Consider the following 18,849-nt stretch of genomic DNA (forward strand, 5'->3'; position numbering starts at 1 on the left):
AAGGAGTCTTGAACAATTGGGCCCATGAGAGAGGTCCCCCCTCCTGGGCCTCTCAGTGATGGTGTGGGAAGGCCTAGGGGAGGGGGACACTTCCTCTTGTCCAAGTTGCGATGAAACACATTTTTCAGGTTTGACTTGTAATTAGGCCTCCTTCCTGGCTGCCCATTCAGACACTGCTGGGATGCCCATTGTCCAGTACTTTAGCGCCCCCACAGTTTCTAATCTCAGCCCACAAGCAATTCTCACACCTTTAGCCCAATATGAGCTGTAAAAGAGGTGCTTCTAAGTCGCTGAGAGGTGTAGCTGGGGCCCAGGAGAAGTCTCCACAAAGCAGCTTCCGGAACCCCCAAAGGTGTCACTTATGTAAATTTGAGGGGCCTAGCACATTCCTCTTCGCCCGGGCCCCAAAACTCCTAGAACCGGCTCTGTATGGGAGGCGTTCCATCTACTTGTCTTAAGGACTGGCTTAAAGACATGGCACTGTGCAAGGAATAGTCAGAAAGGTACTCCACGACTCTGCCTACTTCTTCACGTCCTAAAGATTTTGGGAGTCATTTCGTGCTTACCTGCGATCCATCAATGACTGCTGAGATATTGAAATATGTTTTTTTAATTTCATATTGTGGGAGTATTCCTTGTATGTTATTAAAATTGTTTTTATTGTAGGGCCCGCTAATGGGGGTATGGTTATATCTAATTGCTCTGTATCATGGGCAGACGTTCTATTATGGAAACCACTTTAGTCCGCTTCTGTATGCCTGAATATTGGTCACATAAGTGATTATATTTTGAATGTTGCACTGATAGGGACCTACTACCTTATATGTATTCACTTTCTTGATAATAAATAAACAATAAAAAAAAGAAAACAAGTGCAACTTGCACTCAACTTAGAATCTAAAAATGGCCACAAATACAGTTGACACCCAAGTTCAGTTTTACTGCAGAATTCAGAATGAATAAGAAGGAAATCTGAATCGGGAACACTTCCTCTAGGCATTACAGTGATTCAAGTCCATAATTCAAGTGAATGACATAAATCTCATAAAGTAAGAATTCCTGTTAACTATGAGTTGTAAAATCACAGTAATAGCCAAACCTCTACATGTCAGTGGACTCTTATGGCTAAAGTGCATCAGGAACAAAAGACATACTGGATATTGTTACTGGTTAAGGGAGATAAAGTACCATTATAATTTATAATTAGAAAGTTGTTGCTCAATCATATACTGGTTGATAGGAAGACAAACATATTTTAAGAAATGACAGGACAGGATTTGGAAAGGAGCTGGCACTTGTGATACTACCCGAATCTCTGTTCTACATCTTCGCTACACATTTCAGTCTCATGAAAGTCCTTTGGTATCTATCTTGACACTAAGTGCCCAATTCCGATGTCGTTCGGAAGGCCTCCGAATCAGATTTGGCTTTGCCGGATCCGATTCGTAGCCCTTGTTTACGACTGAATCGTACACAGGTCCGAACGGCCAAGTATGAGGCGAAGATCGCGTAATCACTGACCGAATCGTTTCCAGACCCGAACCGCTCCATACGACTAGTTTGTAGCCGGTTCGTGCCACGCAATGGAGCCGAATTCTGACCGAGCGAGTACGATGCACAATTCGGACAGCTGCTTCGCTTCGATCTCAGCGAGATGAAACGGCTGTCGGAAGTGTACTTCGGGGGGCCGTAGCAGGCCCCCCTGCACCCTGGGCCCTCCAAATCTGTCATGGGGGGGTGCTCAGGGGTCCCCCAATCCAGGCATGCACAGTGTGATGGGCACTATGGGGTGCCCGCCACAGGGTGCACGCTTTTCCCCACCCTCCTTTTTTCTGCTATGGGAGCCTGTGTACGCATCTGTACACAGGCTCCCATGGAGTTCAACGGGAGTCTGACTGAACCGTAAGCATACAGCAGCATCGTACTCGCTCGTTCGAACTCCAGGAGCACGTCTCGCTCGGGAAGCCCTCCGGATCCGAGTCGTACGGAGGACTTTCCTAGCGAGATCGGAATCGGGCCCTTAGTTTGTAGTTGACTTGGTATACCAAGATTTGATATGATAGTCTCCTTAACCCCTTCTGTGCCCATGATGAGCTGGACTCGTCATGGGCCGCGGTTGCGCTGTGCCCATGACGAGTCCAGCTTGTCATGAACCCCGCCCGCTAATGCAACGGCCGGCACACAAGGGGTTAAAATGAAGGACTGGAGAAATTAGTGATAATCATGCCGATGTAAATTTATAATAAGACTAGTTAACTATTTTGAGAGGTGGGAGAGCAATGCTGTGTGCTAACGCCTTCTATTTTAAGCATTTTTCATAATGATTTTGAATTTTTCTGACTGGTCTCAAACTGGACATACCCAAGTTAACTTGATTTGCACTAGCAAGCCTTTTCCCCATGAATGGTTGGCACATCCTAGCTGGACTCCACTGTATTAACACCTTAGCGGATGGATCCCATAGTCTTTAGTGAAATTTGTTTCTTGTAATAGAAAGTTGTATCTTACCTCTGATTGCACCTGTGCCAATCCTATTGAAACCATATAGTCTTCATTATAACTATCATAGGACACCCCATCTTCCACTTGAATCACACCGACACCATTTCTTGTGCATCATCCTTGTGGCTACATTGGTACCATGCTCCTGTGTGTGGCACAGTCTTTAAGAAAAAACATTTTTGTGCTTGGTTGCTCCTCCGTGGCTTCTAGGTGTACCCCATACCTAACGTACATTTTTCTTTTTGTACTGGGAAGCTACATCTCTCATTTGATTGCACGATGCTCCTGTATGGACCCCTAGACTATTAAGTGTTGTTGTGCATCTTTCCTACTTATTGCCTACTAGTTACTCCTGGTTAGATCCAGTGGGCGTCAGTAAAATGGGTATATTGTGTTAAGTTGATGCATCTTCTGTTACGTTGCACCCAGGCAATATTGGCTTGTCTTGCCTCATAGCTCTTAGGTGTGTCACCCAAGACTGATTTTGGACAACAGCTCACCTTCCTTGGTCCTAGCCTTTTCTGAGGTGAATACTCTAGTCTTCCATTTTCCTTGGTACTTTGCTAGACAGGTGCATTGTGAGTTCCCTCAGCTGAGTACCTTCATGTTCCAGGCCAAGGAAGATTCCCCACCTTTGTCCTATGGCCCTTTCAATGCCCCTGCCCAATCTAATCTCCTTTGATGCCCATACACGTTTCTTCAGGAATGATTTGAAACAGGACGGTCCAGAATGTTTTATGAATCAAGATGTAACTGCAGATGTTCACATTTACACAGAGGTGAGCAGTGCTGCTGGTTGCCTGTTGGGGGCACCAGCAATCATTTTTGGGGACCAGCACTTTTCCAAATCAGACATTTACTGCGAGCAAGAGAGGGAAATGCAAACAAAGCGGAAAGTCCGAAGAAGAGACAGACAGAACAACAGTCACTAGGGGAGAAAGCAGGAACCTGCAAGAGTCAGCTAAAGTGAGTGTCTGGCCGTGGATTAAAGAGGCATGAGGTGGATTTAGGGCTACGCAGCCTTGGTATTGGGTTCAACTGACACTTAATTGCGCTGGCTGTGGGCTTCTGAACAGAGCTTTGGGCACCGGCACTCATTCTTTTGATAAATTAAGCCCTCTCCCAGCAAGGACAAAACATGTCTGACAACCCTCTTTCCCTTCGTCTGGACGCCCGAAAGTCCTACCTGGGACTACAGCTTTTTCCCATGCCTGAGCATACTTCTCGGGAAAACTACGCCACCTTGCTCACCATGGTGAAATCAGAACTCGTGGCCTTGAAGAAACACACACCGTCCTGGCTGGGCAGGCTGGTGGCAGTAAATATGACCCTACTCCCTCGGATCTTTTATATTATGCAGATATTACCACTGCAACCACCCCCATCGATCCTCACTAAACTGCAGCACCTCAATAGAGTTTTCGTGAGGTCAGGCAAAAGACCCCGCATGGCCTGGCAACAGACATATCTCAAACAGGAAGATGGAGGGCTGTGAGTCGCACACCTGGAAAGGTACTACCTGGCAGCTCAACTGCGCTACATAGTAGAATGGTATCGCACGGAGTCTGAGAAGCATTAGTGCTTTATCGATCGTGCAGTAGCAGGGATCCATATTTGGAAAGTCCTCTGGCTGTCAAAGAAACACCGACCAGCGGGAGTGTATATCTCTCCAGTAACAAGGGTTATGTTGGGGGTGTGGGAGAGGGTACAGGTTACATGTTGCCTCTCCACACCAACATCACCATTGACTCCATTCGTCGGCCACCCGGAGATCCCCCCTGGCACTTAAGGGTGAGGAATTCAAGAAACGGCAAGAAGCCAATTGTAAGCGGATGGGGGACCTCTTTGATGAGTTGGGGGTGATGGAATTTGCCCAGCTACGCACAGGATATGGCATACCTCAGGATGCTTACTGGCAATACCTCGCCCTCCGATACTGGGTCGCACAACCCCAGGTGTATCCATGCGTTAGTCGGCCCCTGACAAGTTTTGAAAAATGGTTTACCACCCGCCATTCAGATAAACGTCTACTCTCAGACATCTACTCGTTTCTCACCACACCACTTCACCATACAAACCTTGCAGCGTAAGTGGGAACCTGAATGTGAGCATGAATTCTCTCTCAAAGAATGGCAGGATATTGTCCAGAGAACAAGGGCTTCCTCTTGTAGCATGGCAGGTAAAGAGATGTTCTTTACAATTGCTCATTATTGGTATTACACACCAGAATGAGTGGGCTGTTGGAAGGTGGGTGGTGATCCGTTGTGCTGGCGTGGTTGTGAGCAAGAGGGCACCTTGACTCACTTACTGTGGAACTGCCCTAAAATCCAGCAGTTTTGGACAGCAGTCCTGTCCGATATCAATACCATCTATGAGACCGATTTACCCAGATTCCCAAGCTAAATATTACTGGGTCTGACTAATGCTTTAACCTGCCCCCTTAGATCCTGCCGTGGGAGAGCCATCACCCTGGAGGTGGGTGCAGCTAAACAGCTCCTCGTATCCCATTTGGGCACTGATGTAATCCCGATTGGACTGGCTATATAAAATATGGGACCTTATAGGTATGGAGAAACTCACCGCCAGTGTTGCACACACCCTACCACATTTTGACAAAACTTGGGCCTCCACAATAAAATTCTTAGCGACCAAATTTGTTGAACTAAACTGTCCGAAATACTTGCTGTGTTCCACCTTACTCTGGCATTACAATTGGCAGAGTAACTGGAATGTGCATGTTATACGGTCGCTGGTCTAACACATCCCTCTACCAGGGCCTTTTATTGTCAGCTGTCAAATACTTTCTTCCGGCTCTTTCTCTACACCTCTTGCTTCTCTTTCTCTGTTTTGATTTTCACTCTCGGAATGGTTGCTATTCCCCACCGGCCTTTGGATGTAGGTGGCAGCTGTTGTTACTATGATATAAAACTCAAAAGATTTGAATAATAAATTAAGCCCTGTTGGTGACCAACACAAACCTTAGTCCACTGACCACCTGATATACCCCTATAAATTCACTGATAGCCTTCTCTCACTTGTGAGACAAAACTAGTGTAGCAATGATGATCACTTATGTAACGTTCAAGCAATATTGCATTCTAATAATTCTGCATGGTGCTGCAATGTGGCAATGAGAGTGTAAACTAGTTAATGTAATGCAACCAAATACATCTCTCATGCATTTACTGCCTCGACTCTAATCTTGTATTAGGTATATTAGGAAGACCTATTTATAGAAACATATTCTATAATATACCATTTCAGGGGTATACATTCCCAATGGTATTGCTTCACAACACTTGCCTCTGTGATCAACATATCCTGATTAGGCACCCTGACACTATACCTTAAAATGCTGGTCTGTAGTCCTAAAAAATTACCTTAAATATCACTGCCATCACTGTTTGCTTGCCCAAGTCAGAAAAGCAGTGAATACATTATACACTAATCTTCCCACACAAAGAACATATGAAGGGATACGGGTCACAAATCAAACATCCCACCACTTTCACTGGTACAGCAAGCATCAACTCCCTGCTTTCTCCATTATCCACTTTAAATGTTTTTCAAGGACATCGGCTACCTTTAGTCCCCAATTCCTACACATTAGTGACCTTCCCCATTCCCCAAGCATCAGCAGATCATCCTGTCATGCTCCTTTTACCACTAAGGTTCCCAATTGCTGCCAGAACAGATCTCATCAGGAGAGCACTTTGCAGGCTAGAACTCACCAGTAGAGGGTTCCTTGAGCAGCCCATACGTGTTGGTTTCTGGAGATGGTGTAAGCATTCCAGTCATTGTAGGTCACTCAGGCTCCCGGTACAGGGAAACATATTTACCATATAGGGAGTGAAGCCTATGGAGCATTAGATGTAGATGGCTCTATAAAGTTAACACTCATTCCTTGTTTGAATAGACACTCTTGTTATCAGTCTTAAAAAACAAAGGCACAAAGATTGGTAGCTGCGAAGGTGGATAGTCGATTGTAGGTTCTTCTTGAGTAGCACGACTATGCAGGGAATTGAACTTGTATTAAATTGGCTACTGCAAATGGATTACTTACATTCCCCAAGCACCGTAGATTAGGGACATTGATGGTCAGCTTTTATGTTGCTAAATGGATATATACAATGAACATAACAGTATTTGTTTTACCGTGATGGTTCAGCTGTTAAAAGAACTTTGGAACGTATTTATGTTTTGTGGATGGGATATTCCATCATAATCGTGACGGGTATCCCATCTGCCGCATTACAAGTACCATAGGATTTAATGCACTTGAAATACAGTAGACAGGATACCCGTCCTATTTGAGACAGGGTATCCCGTCAACCAAACTATAAATCAGGCCCTACATGCTTTACACTTTTTTTTATAATCATTGAGAGAAAAAAAAAAATCTCCTATTCAGGCCTTATTGAAAGTCCTTCTGCAGCCAATGTTTTATGCTCCACTATATTTGGGCTGCCAAGAAATCAAGAGAATTATCCTTTTGGAACTGGAAACAGATTAACATGTTTTGATCTACGGATATTTGTACAACATATAAATATTATGGTTGAGTTAGACTAGATATATATATTGTTTTGTGAAATGTTTGGACTTTTATTGAAATGTTATATGAAATTAACTTTTTCATAATGTCATGATGGATTGAAACAGACATGTTTGGATTTGTATTGCTTTTAACCCTTTTCTGTTATGAATATCTTTATATGGCTGTTTAATTTATTGAGCATGTTTTTACATGAACGCACTTTAGACTGAAAGCATCTTGACTAGACCTCATTCATGTGTCATGTGTTTTCACTTGCACCAGAATTCTGCGTGCCATTTCAAAATGCAGTTTGTGTCTACCTAAATCCGGGTGAAATCTGTGCTCCATCAGGTAGTAATGGGAAAGCTGTCAACAATGGCATCTGTCCCTTCTGCCTAACTGTCAGATCCTCCTTCACATTTAGAGGACAGGTTATTTCAACGGAACACTGTCCTTTGAAAACATCAGCAAGAATGTTGTACGAGGACCTGGGCATACTTACACTCCCCAAATGAGATGCCCCCATGCACTTTTACTTTCTGGGTCATAACGTAAACAATGGCGGATCCAGACAACACCTTTTATCACTCACCTGAGACACATTAGTTATTGTTTTTCCAAAAACCCAGCCCAACACTGAAGGCCTGTCTTTGGAAAAAACATAATTGCCAACAGGTTTGTCATGGAGGCAGGTGCCGCCAGCTGCGTAGAGTGGGTTTTAAGTGCCCAGGGCAAGGCAAGTATCCTTTTACTTTTCTTTTTAAATTTTGTGCCCCTAAGAATGCCCCTCCGCCCCTAAGAATGCCCCTAAGAATTTTGGGCCCAGGGCAACCTTCCCTGTGGTGCCACCCATGCTACGCCACTGGGTGCTGCTCTGATACCCTTTTTGCAGCTGGTAAGGCGCAGGCTGTACCTCTGAGACTTGAGTCCACAGCCCTATAAATGAAATGACACTGTTAAATTATTCGTTTTTGCTTTTATTGTTGTGATTAATGGACATAGACGAATTTACTCTCTTGTTTCATTGAGCAGGGTTTTTTGAACATCTCTAATTTGGAAGAAGGCATGGATAAAGAAACCGCCATTAAAAATATAGGCAAACTTCCTACGGTAAGAAAAATGTTGATAACACAGGTGATAAATTCGATCACTGCTAACTTTCATTCTATAATTAATCGTAATGCATGTTCAGAGCTTGGAAGTTGTAAACATAACCATTAACAATGTACAGATTGCTGACAAAGTTTGATTTTAAAAAAGTAGCCAAATTCTGCAAAAAAAAGGAGACACAAAGAGATGTCCTGGGTTCTTATTTTCTAAAAAGTTCCACCACACTGTTGTTGATTGACATGAGGGGTGTGTTTGTCTCTTGGATTACACTAGGTCAGCTAACCATGCTTTGATTGGTGGGGATTTGGGGCAAACAGTGCATCACATAACACATCTTTTAAAGTTTGAATGGGGAAGTTTACACTTTGCATCACAATTTTGTATGCCATTCAAGCAAGCAATCCTTTGAAAATCCATTAAAAATGTCGAAAAAGAGCAGTAGCATAAAGGATTACTGTCTGTGGGAAGGGACGGATTGTATAGAGGTTTCCGTCAGGAAAGGTATAGTGTAAAGGGGAGTGACGGGAGGAATGCTACCATAAGAAGAAGCAAGAGAAAATAAACAAACAAAAGGGAGAACAATCAAAACAAGCATTAGCAATTACGATGCAGCTGGTTTTCATTCTGAATATATGCATGTAATACACAGAAACGACCACACGGTGGTGGCATTCGACCATACTTCATACATTGCACGCATACTTTATGGCACAAGAAAGGCAAAATGTTAGATTAGCAACGCATTATGTAAACATGTAACAATTCTCGGTGCATTAGCGCTCCCCGACCACCAGCTGGAGCTGCCTTTAGCCCAGTAACATTTTAAGAATTTTGGGGGCCCTGGGCCAAACATATTTTGTGAGCCCCTGTTCAGAACAGTTTAAATTTATGATCTGTTATAACTGCTGCTAAGCCAGTGTGACTGTGTTGATGTAATGTTGGTGTGTGAGGTGGCAGTGGAATGTTGGTGAGTGAGAGTCAGTTGGTGGATGGGCTGAGCTGCAGGAAGGCTGTTCCTGGTGGGGCTCTATATGATGACATCCATCTTGAATAAACCAACCTAAAATCTACATAGACCAGGCGTCATTTTTCCACAACATATTTTGCCGACGATTATATTGAGGAGAACCGGCGTGCTACCTCAATGGACTATAACTATCAAGCTTTAAGTAACTGCAAATTAAAGAAGAACTTGAAGAAGCATCTCTTACAGCAAGCTGGCACCCCTGAGCCCACCAGTGACCACAGGACCGGTCAGCCCCAACTTGGGTGTGCCAGTTCCTGCTGGATTTTCCCTCTTTGTGGCTGCTGTAACTTTGGGAGTGGTGTCCTTTCCAGGTTACCTTGGGTAACTGCCTCCATCATTATGAAGAGCCGTGTGTTGGTACCTCTAGATTTCACCACTTTCACTCATGGATTAGGTGAAAGCTTTACAAGGACTTTTTGTTGACGTGCCTGTGTCTCAAAATTGTCAAGTGTTACAGCTGTCAGTCACTCATTGCTCCGGAGTGAAACGGCAATGAGCGGTTCAGCCGAACTGTGCTGGGGGCAGTGTGAGTGGCAAGCTGCTGCCATCTACCGGAGGTCAGACAAGTTTTTTTAATTTTCGCTCACATTTTCTTTGAAACAACCTTTTGCCGGCACTTTGCTAAGCGTCATTTATCCACAACATGATCCAATTTCATCTTTTTCATTCCGTTGTTGCCCAGGTCACTGACACTGCGGAGGCACACTCCTCCAAATTATGGGTTTCCTTTGAATATTCAGGGATAGAGATTTGTCTTTTCGATGTTGTAATATAGCAGCAGCTCACTAATAGTATTGTAAATAAACTGTGCGAACCACTGACATTTCTAATATGTGAGGTTCTGTTTTTATCTAAAAGGTACCTTTTTATAGATGTTGCATGGTACTGAAAAACATAAACACAACATTTCACTACAAAATACCAGTAACAAGCTCGCACACTGTACCTAAATTAAAAACACATTGAATGAAAATGGTATTTAAAACAATCTGTGCTTAAAAATACATCAAGGCCATCAAGGCAAGACTGTGTGGAGAAGAGCGCCAGATCTATCAGGGCCCTCCTGAAAGCTGAGGCCTTGGGCCAAAGCCCACTTTGCCCATACCTTAAAACATATCTGCTTTAGCCAGGTGTAAACAGAAATACAATAAGTAATGCCGCAAATATGTAGTTTCCCAAATTGCAGTGGGTCACAAAAGTCACAGCAATAAATAAAGATGCCTTTGAATTCTGTGTTTATCCTGTCAGTGATTCCAAGACAGAGATCAAATGTCATGTTTACTTTTCTTTCTCTGACTGCAAAGTGAGAGGAGTTATACCTGTAAATGAACTGTATGCCTCCAGCAGTTAGGAAAGCAAAAATGAAGCACTTTTATTGTAATTCTGAAGTATGCTAGAAACAGAGCTTTTAATAGGGTCAAAACAAATCAAGACAATTACTTGGTGATTCACACATGATAAATATTCACAGAAACCTGCATTTCAGACATTATCATTTGTGTCAAAAATTCTTTTATTGGTAAAAAAAATGTCTGTGCAAATTTAGTAGCCATTTCGGAGGAAAATGTGCTGTCTGTAAATAACAATGAGTTACCAGACAATGCTTTAATAACATTCAAAGATCATGTCCATTAAAGGTAGATGGGTCGCGAAAGTGTGTTGTTCTATAAAAAGGGTTGTGGTTCTAAAACGTTTGGGAACCACTAATTAGGGCCACACAGTAAACCAATGACAAGAAAAAAGGAAGCATAATGAAGGTTGCAGAGGTAAAGACAAAAGCAAAGAAAAACACTGAGAAAAGAACATATATGTGGTAAGATCCAAAACAAAGTAATAAATGAGAAGAAAAATAGGATAAGTTTTTCGAAATAAAAAAACCATGTTATATGCCGTTTTTAAGGTTAGTGTGTGAATTAGGGTTACTTCGCACAAGTAGCAGTTTTCATACACTTTTAACAAAGACCAGAATGTCTATGACCTATCCTCTTACATAGCTTCTTCAGTCGAGATCCATAGGAAACACCTTGAATTTTCTGATGTTCCATACAACTCTTCCAACTAAAATGCTGGTTAATAAAATACTCTCAGATAACAGTATTTATTTACTCATTTTAATACCCCTGAAATCACATTTCATGAAAATTATAAAAAGAAATTCCATAAACTTCACAACCTTACTTGTTGTTTATTTATCAAAAGTGAATTTTACTAGGGACATTTAGAGAGACCCTCAAGAATCTATTGTAGACGTATTGGTGTACGGTCTATGATTAATACATCATCTGCATATTGTCTCACAACTGTTGGTGGATTTGCTTCTGTGTTTTTCATATAGTTAGAAAAATTAACTTTGAACAGGGAAAAGGCAAATGGAGCAAGTACACATCCCTGCAATAAGCCATTTCATGTTTTCATCTTTTATGATAATCCCTTTTTTGTACCTTTAGAAGTTGCACCAAGGTGTTCGAATGGAGCTAGGCCACAATCTTGAATGTACCCTCTCGGATCTTTGTTTTATCCCAGAGTATTGAGCGGTCAAGAAATGAAAAACACAAGTTATACGGCCATTCCTTTTCACAAAGAAATTATTTATTAGTTGCAAAGCAGTTTTATTCCAGAATCCTGTCTGGTGAACTGGGGTTATATTTTACCATCCACCTCAGTACTGAAATGATTAGGATGTGCTTGGTAGCTAGTTTGTTCATGGAATCTAATAAGGCAATAGACCTATAATTCTGTGGTGCATTTAGCTAACTTTTATTTCTTGCAAAAACAACAGTTGATGGAAAGAATGCAGAACAATGTCATATATTCATCCCAATACAGAGATCTGGGCCTAAATCCATCATTCTTTTGCTCACCATGCCGTTCCAGTTTGAACCCAGCCATATGCAAATCAGTTTTCACCCTGTGCCTCATGAGAACAGTCCAGCCCGAACTGCCAAGCCAGTTCCTCCCTGGCCTGGAAACAGCATCCTAGGACCAGTTTCGGGGTTTCACCCCTCTTCAGCCAGGATAGCTTGATTCCAGTGGCACAGTGAGCCCATGACCCACGTCTGGGCATACCTGGCACACTTAGGGCGAGAAAGCAAAAGACACACATTTGATCGACGGAATGCAGAACAAATCAAAACTTTCATCCCCAGTCAAGAGATCTGGGTTAAATCCATCATTCTTTTGCTCACCATGCCACCCCAGTTTAGACCTGGCCATATGCAAATCAGTCAAGGTAGTTTGATTCCAGTGGCATGGAGAGCACGGGACCCACGTCTGGGCATACCCTTCCCACTCGGGGTGACAAATGCAAAAACAACAGTTGATGGACAGAATGCAGAACAATGTCATACATTCACCCCAGTACAGAGATATGGGTCTAAATCCATTGTTTTTTTGCTCACCATGCCGTTCCAGTTTGATCCCAGCCATATGCAAATCAGTCTTGACCCTGTGCCTCATGGGAACACTCCAGCCCAAACTGCCAAGCCAGGTCCTCCCTGGACTGGAAACAAGCATCCTAGGACCGGTTTTGGGGTTTCACCCCTCTTCAGCCAGGATAGCTTGATTCCAATGGCATGGAGAGCACAGGACCCACGTCTGGACAGACCCTTCCCACTCAGGGTGACAAATGCAAAAACAACAGTTGATGGACAGAATGCCGAACAATGTCATACATTCACCCCAGTACAGAGATCTGGCTCTAAGTGCGCCAGGTATGCCCAGACGTGGGTCCTGGGCCCACTGTGCCACTGGAATCAAGCTATCATGGCTGAAGAGGGGTGAAACCCCGAAACCGGTCCTAGGATGCTTGTTTCCGGTCCAGGGAGGACCTGGCTTGGCAGTTCGGGCTGGACTGTTCCCATGAGTCACAGGGTCAAGACTGATTTGCATATGGCCAGGTCTAAACTGGGGTGGCATGGTGCGCAAAATAATGATGGATTTAACCCAGATCTCTTGACTGGGGGTGAATGTTTTGATTTGTTCTGCATTCTGTCCATCAATTAAGTGTCTTCTGCTTTCTTGCCCTAAGTGCACCAGGTATGCCCAGACGTGGGTCCTGGGCTCACTGTGCCACTGGAATTAAGCTATCCTGGCTGAAGAGGGATGAAACCCCAAAACCGGTCCTAGGATGCTTGTTTCCGGTCCAGGGAGGACCTGGCGTGGTAGTTCGGGCTGGACTGTTCCCATGAGGCACAGGGTCAAGACTCATTTGCATATGGCCAGGTCTAAACTGGGGTGGTACGTTGAGCAAAAGAATGATAGATTTAACCCAGATCTCTTGACTGGGGGTGAATGTTTTGATTTATTCTGCATTCCGTCCATCAATTGTGTGTCTTTTGCTTTCTCGCCCTAAGTGTGCCAGGTATGCCCAGACGTGGGTCCTGGGCTCACTGTGCCACTGGAATCAAGCTACCCTGGCTGAAGAGGGGTGAAACCCCGAAACCGGTCCTAGGATGCTTGTTTCCGGTCCAGGGAGGACCTGGCTTGGCAGTTCGGGCTGGACTGTTCCCATGAGGCACAGGGTCAAGACTGATTTACATATGGCCAGGTCTAAACTGGGGTGGCATGGTGAGCAAAAGAATGATGGATTTAACCCAGATCTCTTGACTGGGGGTGAATGTTTTAATTTGTTCTGCATTTCGTCCATCAATTGTGTGTCTTTTGCTTTCTCGCTCTTAGTGAATGAATGAATGAATGAAATTAAATTTATATAGCGCATGGCCTCCCTGAGGCCTCCCAGCACTGTAGGGCGGACGAGGCAGGTCAGCTAGGTCGATTAGAGCTATGTCTTAAAAAGGTGGGTTTTTAGGAGTTTGCGGAAGGCCAACAGATTTTTTTCCATCCGCAGAGTATCGGGAAGCATATTCCAGAGTTTAGGGCCATTGAATGAGAAGGAGTGTCCACCCCATCTTGATCTTTGTATTAGCTTTGGAGTGGCCAAAAAAGAAGAGCTGGACCGAAGATTCCTAGCGGGTTGATAGGGGGTGATAAGGGAATGAGTGATGATAGGGCCATTTTTCCAAAAGGCTCTGTGGGCCAGGCACATAGCTTTGAACTGTATCCTGGCTGAGATTGGGAGCCAGTGGAGGTTCCTAAGGGCTGGCTTGGCAGATTGCCAACGGGGTACTTGAAGGAGAAGACGGCCAGCACAGTTCTGAGTTGTTTGTAGTTTATGGATGGTGAATCTGGGGGCTCCCAGGTATAGAGCATTCCCGTAGTCAAGGCGAGAGAGTATGAGGGCCTGAACCATTATCCTTCTTGCCTGAAAGGGCAGAAGAGGCATGATTTTTCGTAGCATTCTCAACAAGCCATAACAGGTGGCTGATAGCTGAGAGGCATGGTGGTTGAAGTCAAGAGAACTGTCAAGCCACATGCCAAGACTCTTGATCTAAGCCTTGGGAACCGGGGCTGTGCCAAGACAGACTGGCCATGAAGAAGTGAAGAAAGAGTGGATGGGAGGGTGAGGGTTGCCCAGGAACATAATTTCAGTTTTGTTCCCGTTAAGCTTATGGCAGGAGAGTTCCATCCACTCGGCTACCGCCTCTAGACAGGGACCTAGAGTGCAGGATGACCCTTCAGGGTTGTTTAGTGACACTACTAGCTGCGTGTCATCTGCGCCAGGTATGCCCAGACGTGGGTCCTGGGCTCACTGTGCCACTGGAATCAAGCTATCCTGACTGAAGAGGGGTGAAACCCGAAATCGGTCCTAGGAGGCTTGTTTCCGGTCCAGGGAGGACCTGGCTTGGCAGTTCGGGCAGGACTGTTCCCATGAGGCACAGGGCCAAGACTGATTTGCATATGGCCAGGTCTAAACTGGGGTGGCATGGTGAGTAAAAGAATGATGGATTTAACCCAGATCTCTTGACTGGGGATGAATGTTTTGATTTGTTCTGCATTCTGTCCATCAATTGTGTGTCTTTTGCTTTCTCGCCCTAAGTGTGTCAGGTATGCCCAGTCGTGGGTCCTGGGCTCACTGTGCCACTGGTATCAAGCTATCCTGGCTGAAGAGGGGTGAAACCCCGAAACCGGTCCTAGGATGCTTGTTTCCGGTCCAGGTAGGACCTGGCTTGGCAGTTCGGGCTGGACTGTTTCCATGAGACACAGGGTCAAGACTGATTTGCAAATGGCCAGGTCTAAGCTGGGGTGGCATGGTGAGCAAAAGAATGATGGATTTAACCCAGATCTCTTGACTGGGGGTGAATGTTTTGATTTGTTCTGCATTCCGTCCATCAATTGTGTGTCTTTTGCTTTCTCGCCCTAAGTGCACCAGGTATGCCCAGACGTGGGTCCTGGGCTCACTGTGCCACTGGAATTAAGCTATCCTGGCTGAAGAGGGATGAATCCCCAAAACCGGTCCTAGGATGCTTGTTTCCGGTCCAGGGAGGACCTGGCATGGTAGTTCGGGCTGGACTGTTCCCATGAGGCACAGGTTCAAGACTCATTTGCATATGGCCAAGTCTAAACTGGGGTGGTACGGTGAGCAAAAGAATAATAGATTTAACCCAGATCTCTTGACTGGGGATGAATGTTTTGATTTATTCTGCATTCTGTCCATCAATTGTGTGTCTTTCACTTTTATTTATTGGCAAAAGAGCTATTTAAATAATTGGGTCAATTTAAGCCCAATGGACGGCCCCTGTTTAATTCCTGTAACATTGATTTTATCAGGACATTCAGCATTCGGATTCCTCGTTTCCATTTTAAATAGAAAACATAACCGACTGAAGGTAAAATAGATTCTACTGCAGAAACCTTTACTTCCTTATGTTCATAGACATCCTGAATAGGATTAGAAATAACAGATCATTGTCCTCAGTAGACTTCTCAATCTGTTTCCATAGTAGTAGAAAGTAGGGACTTTCCTCTTATGCAGAATAGAACTGTATGCTTTACCTGTAGTTATCCCCAGCAACCATGTATTTTATTTTTATCGCTTTATTGAGGGTGCACGAAAATTGATCCAACTACGTTAGTCTTAGATCCTTCTTTACCAGATCTTTAATTATAGTTTTTGCCCTTGTGCAATGTACATAAAATGTTGTCTCATAAATATATTCAAATTATTTTTCAATGTTCATCCTCAAATCTGCATCTACCATTCATGCAACTACTATTACGAACCCTGAATTGCTCAACATCATCTTTAAATTCAACATCTGTCTCAGTGGCTAACCCCGTCGAGCAAACTAACCACTCATAGGTACAAAAGAATCCCCCTTTGCACACATTATTAGGCAAATAATGAAAACATTCTTGACATTTCAAGACCTGTATTAACATATTTCCCTGGTGTCTATTACGTTCTCTTTGCTCAGGCTTTCTTTTGAGTACACTAGGTTCTCTTCTCTTTTGATCTTATTAACAAATTTGTTACAATGATATATGATTTACACCTAGAAGTTCACGAATAAGAAAGGAGTATGTAACACTAACTCACAGAAAAATCTATGAATTGGCCCTAAGCCTCTGTTATTCTTTCATGTTATCTTCGGAATCTCTTTTCATTTTTGTGATTTAACTTTCAGTCTGTGAGTCAGAGCACCATGTTGTGAAGCTCATTTCTTCCTGATCAACCCAAAATCAGGTTTTGATGATCAACACACACTCAGCTGACTGTCCTCTCGCGCTCCCTTCCGAGCATACCTTTCTGTGATCATTTGTTTCCCATCCACCCCAAAACCCATACCCACCCTAAAACAAAAATATCTCCATTACTTACCTTATAATGCGTTGTAATGGCATGAGTTGTAATGGTATGCGTTGTAATGGCATGCGTTGTAGTGACATGCATTGTAATGGAATGCGTTGTAATGGCATGCGATGTAAAGGTAGTTGCGTTGTAAAAGCAGTGCAATTTAATGACTGCGTTCTAATGAATGTTTCCCCTGTAATGTACACTCAAAGACTCAATTAGGTGGAGCCCAGATTCACAACTGGATCCAAAATAAATTCCTTTTCTTGAAAACAGCAAGACTGAGATCATCGTGTTTAGTTTAACACGCCTGAAGTCCATTCCCCTCAAATGACTCCAGTTTCTGGGATGACAACAACCTACAAGCACAAAAAGGCAATAGTCTCAGGAATGTCGCTCAAAGTTGATGCGTCTTTTTCGTGCCTTATTAAGTCATGGTCAAGGGTGTAAGTTTGAGACTGTTCCTAAAAAATTATATCCTTACTCTACTCAACACATCTTTTTTGGGTAACAGAATGGTTGGAATACTGTAAAGTGTTTTATAAAGGAATTCCCCCAAAAAATGTAATTGCAAAAAGATGCAGCTAGAATGTGCCCAAATCTCCAGAAACATGCCAGCATTAACAAGACTTAATGAGCTGCCGGTGTAAGAGAGAACTGTTAAACAGCCACAACATTGCATGCCTTACATTGCATGCCTTTACAACGCGGTCATTACAACGACCGCATTGTTACAGCACGAACCATTACATCGCAAGTTGATTCAATGACTTGCTGTGGGGGGCACACTGGTGTTGGATTTACAATCCAACACCTCCCCTGCTGTTGCACAAACTAGAATAGGAATAGTAAATTATACCATTCCTAAGTACAGCGCAGCGACTTGCAATGTAATAGTTTGCGTTGTAACGACCGCATTGTAAAGGCATTTGATGTAAGGCATGCGATGTAAAGGTATGTATTCAAGAGAATTAAGTATCATTTTCTTGCTATTGTACATAAAACATAGTCAAAGAAAAACCACCCTGACATCCCATCTAGGAACTTCTGGACAGCTACACTGTGTCGACTAGGTCAACAAACCTTCACGACACCAAAAAAGAAGAGCCTGCTCTCTAAAAATTCAAGTGCCAAAGTAGGGAAATGCATTAAACCCGACCTTAAGGGGAGAACCTGGCTATCTGTGCTTCGACAACCTCCTAAAATCTGAGTTATTCAGCCTGGTCTTTCACTAGCGGACAGATTTCTTGATAGAAAGTAAGAACATCGGATAGGGGTCGTGACTTGCTATCCCTGAAACCTGGATTTGCAATCCTACCTGTATATTGCTGTAACATAATAACGCTATGCAAATAATAAATAAAGACAATATTCAATGTTCCAAATGAAAGCAAAATAATTGATTTTTTGACTTCATTATGTACATCAATACTGCAATCTGTAGCCTGTCTCGCTTTCCAAGTTCCAACCAAGGCTGAAAATTTTATCTTTGCATACGGGTCTTCTGTATTAGCCACTTTTCAAAACACTGAGGGACTGATTTGGATAGCGGTGAATCCGCTACCGTCAGCCTTGTCTGTCAGACCCACCCTGCATTCACAAAATGGTGGCAGTGCCTAGCAGGCACTGTCCACCAGATTAGGATGCTGCATCCCCGCCAGCCTGTGTTTGATGGTTCAACGGCCATTCACAGGCTGGTGGAGATGTACTTTGGGCGGGCCGTAGCGGGCCCCCCTTCAGCAGGGGCACTCTAGTTTTGTACATCTCCCTGCACCATGTGACAGACACCACGTGGTGCCTGCCACGTAGTGCAGGGAAATTTAAAACTTGCATTTTTACCACTGCAGCGGGTGCTGCAGCCAGCAGTCGCGTTGTGATTGCACTTGTGGGACCGGCACCATATAGGTGGCCAGTCCCAATACCCGCGACGTTGGCGGACGGACTTAAGTTCATCCACCATCGTAATCAGGCCCTAAGTTAGGA

General features: G+C 43.8%; 1 protein-coding gene across 1 annotated transcript in view; it reads left to right on the top strand.

Moving 5' to 3' along the window:
• LOC146776058 (cocaine esterase-like) overlaps nucleotides 1-18,849 on the top strand; it is a 605,874-nt gene that overhangs the window by 551,962 nt on the left and 35,063 nt on the right. Inside the window, exon 10 of the mRNA XM_085638256.1 lies at nucleotides 8,072-8,149. Within this exon, the coding sequence (XP_085494382.1) occupies nucleotides 8,072-8,149 (78 nt within the window). The remainder of the gene's footprint in view (nucleotides 1-8,071; nucleotides 8,150-18,849) is intronic.

This window comes from Triturus cristatus, chromosome 12 (genome assembly GCF_964204655.1).
Source record: "Triturus cristatus chromosome 12, aTriCri1.1, whole genome shotgun sequence".
In the NCBI taxonomy this organism is placed as follows: Eukaryota; Metazoa; Chordata; class Amphibia; order Caudata; family Salamandridae; genus Triturus; species Triturus cristatus.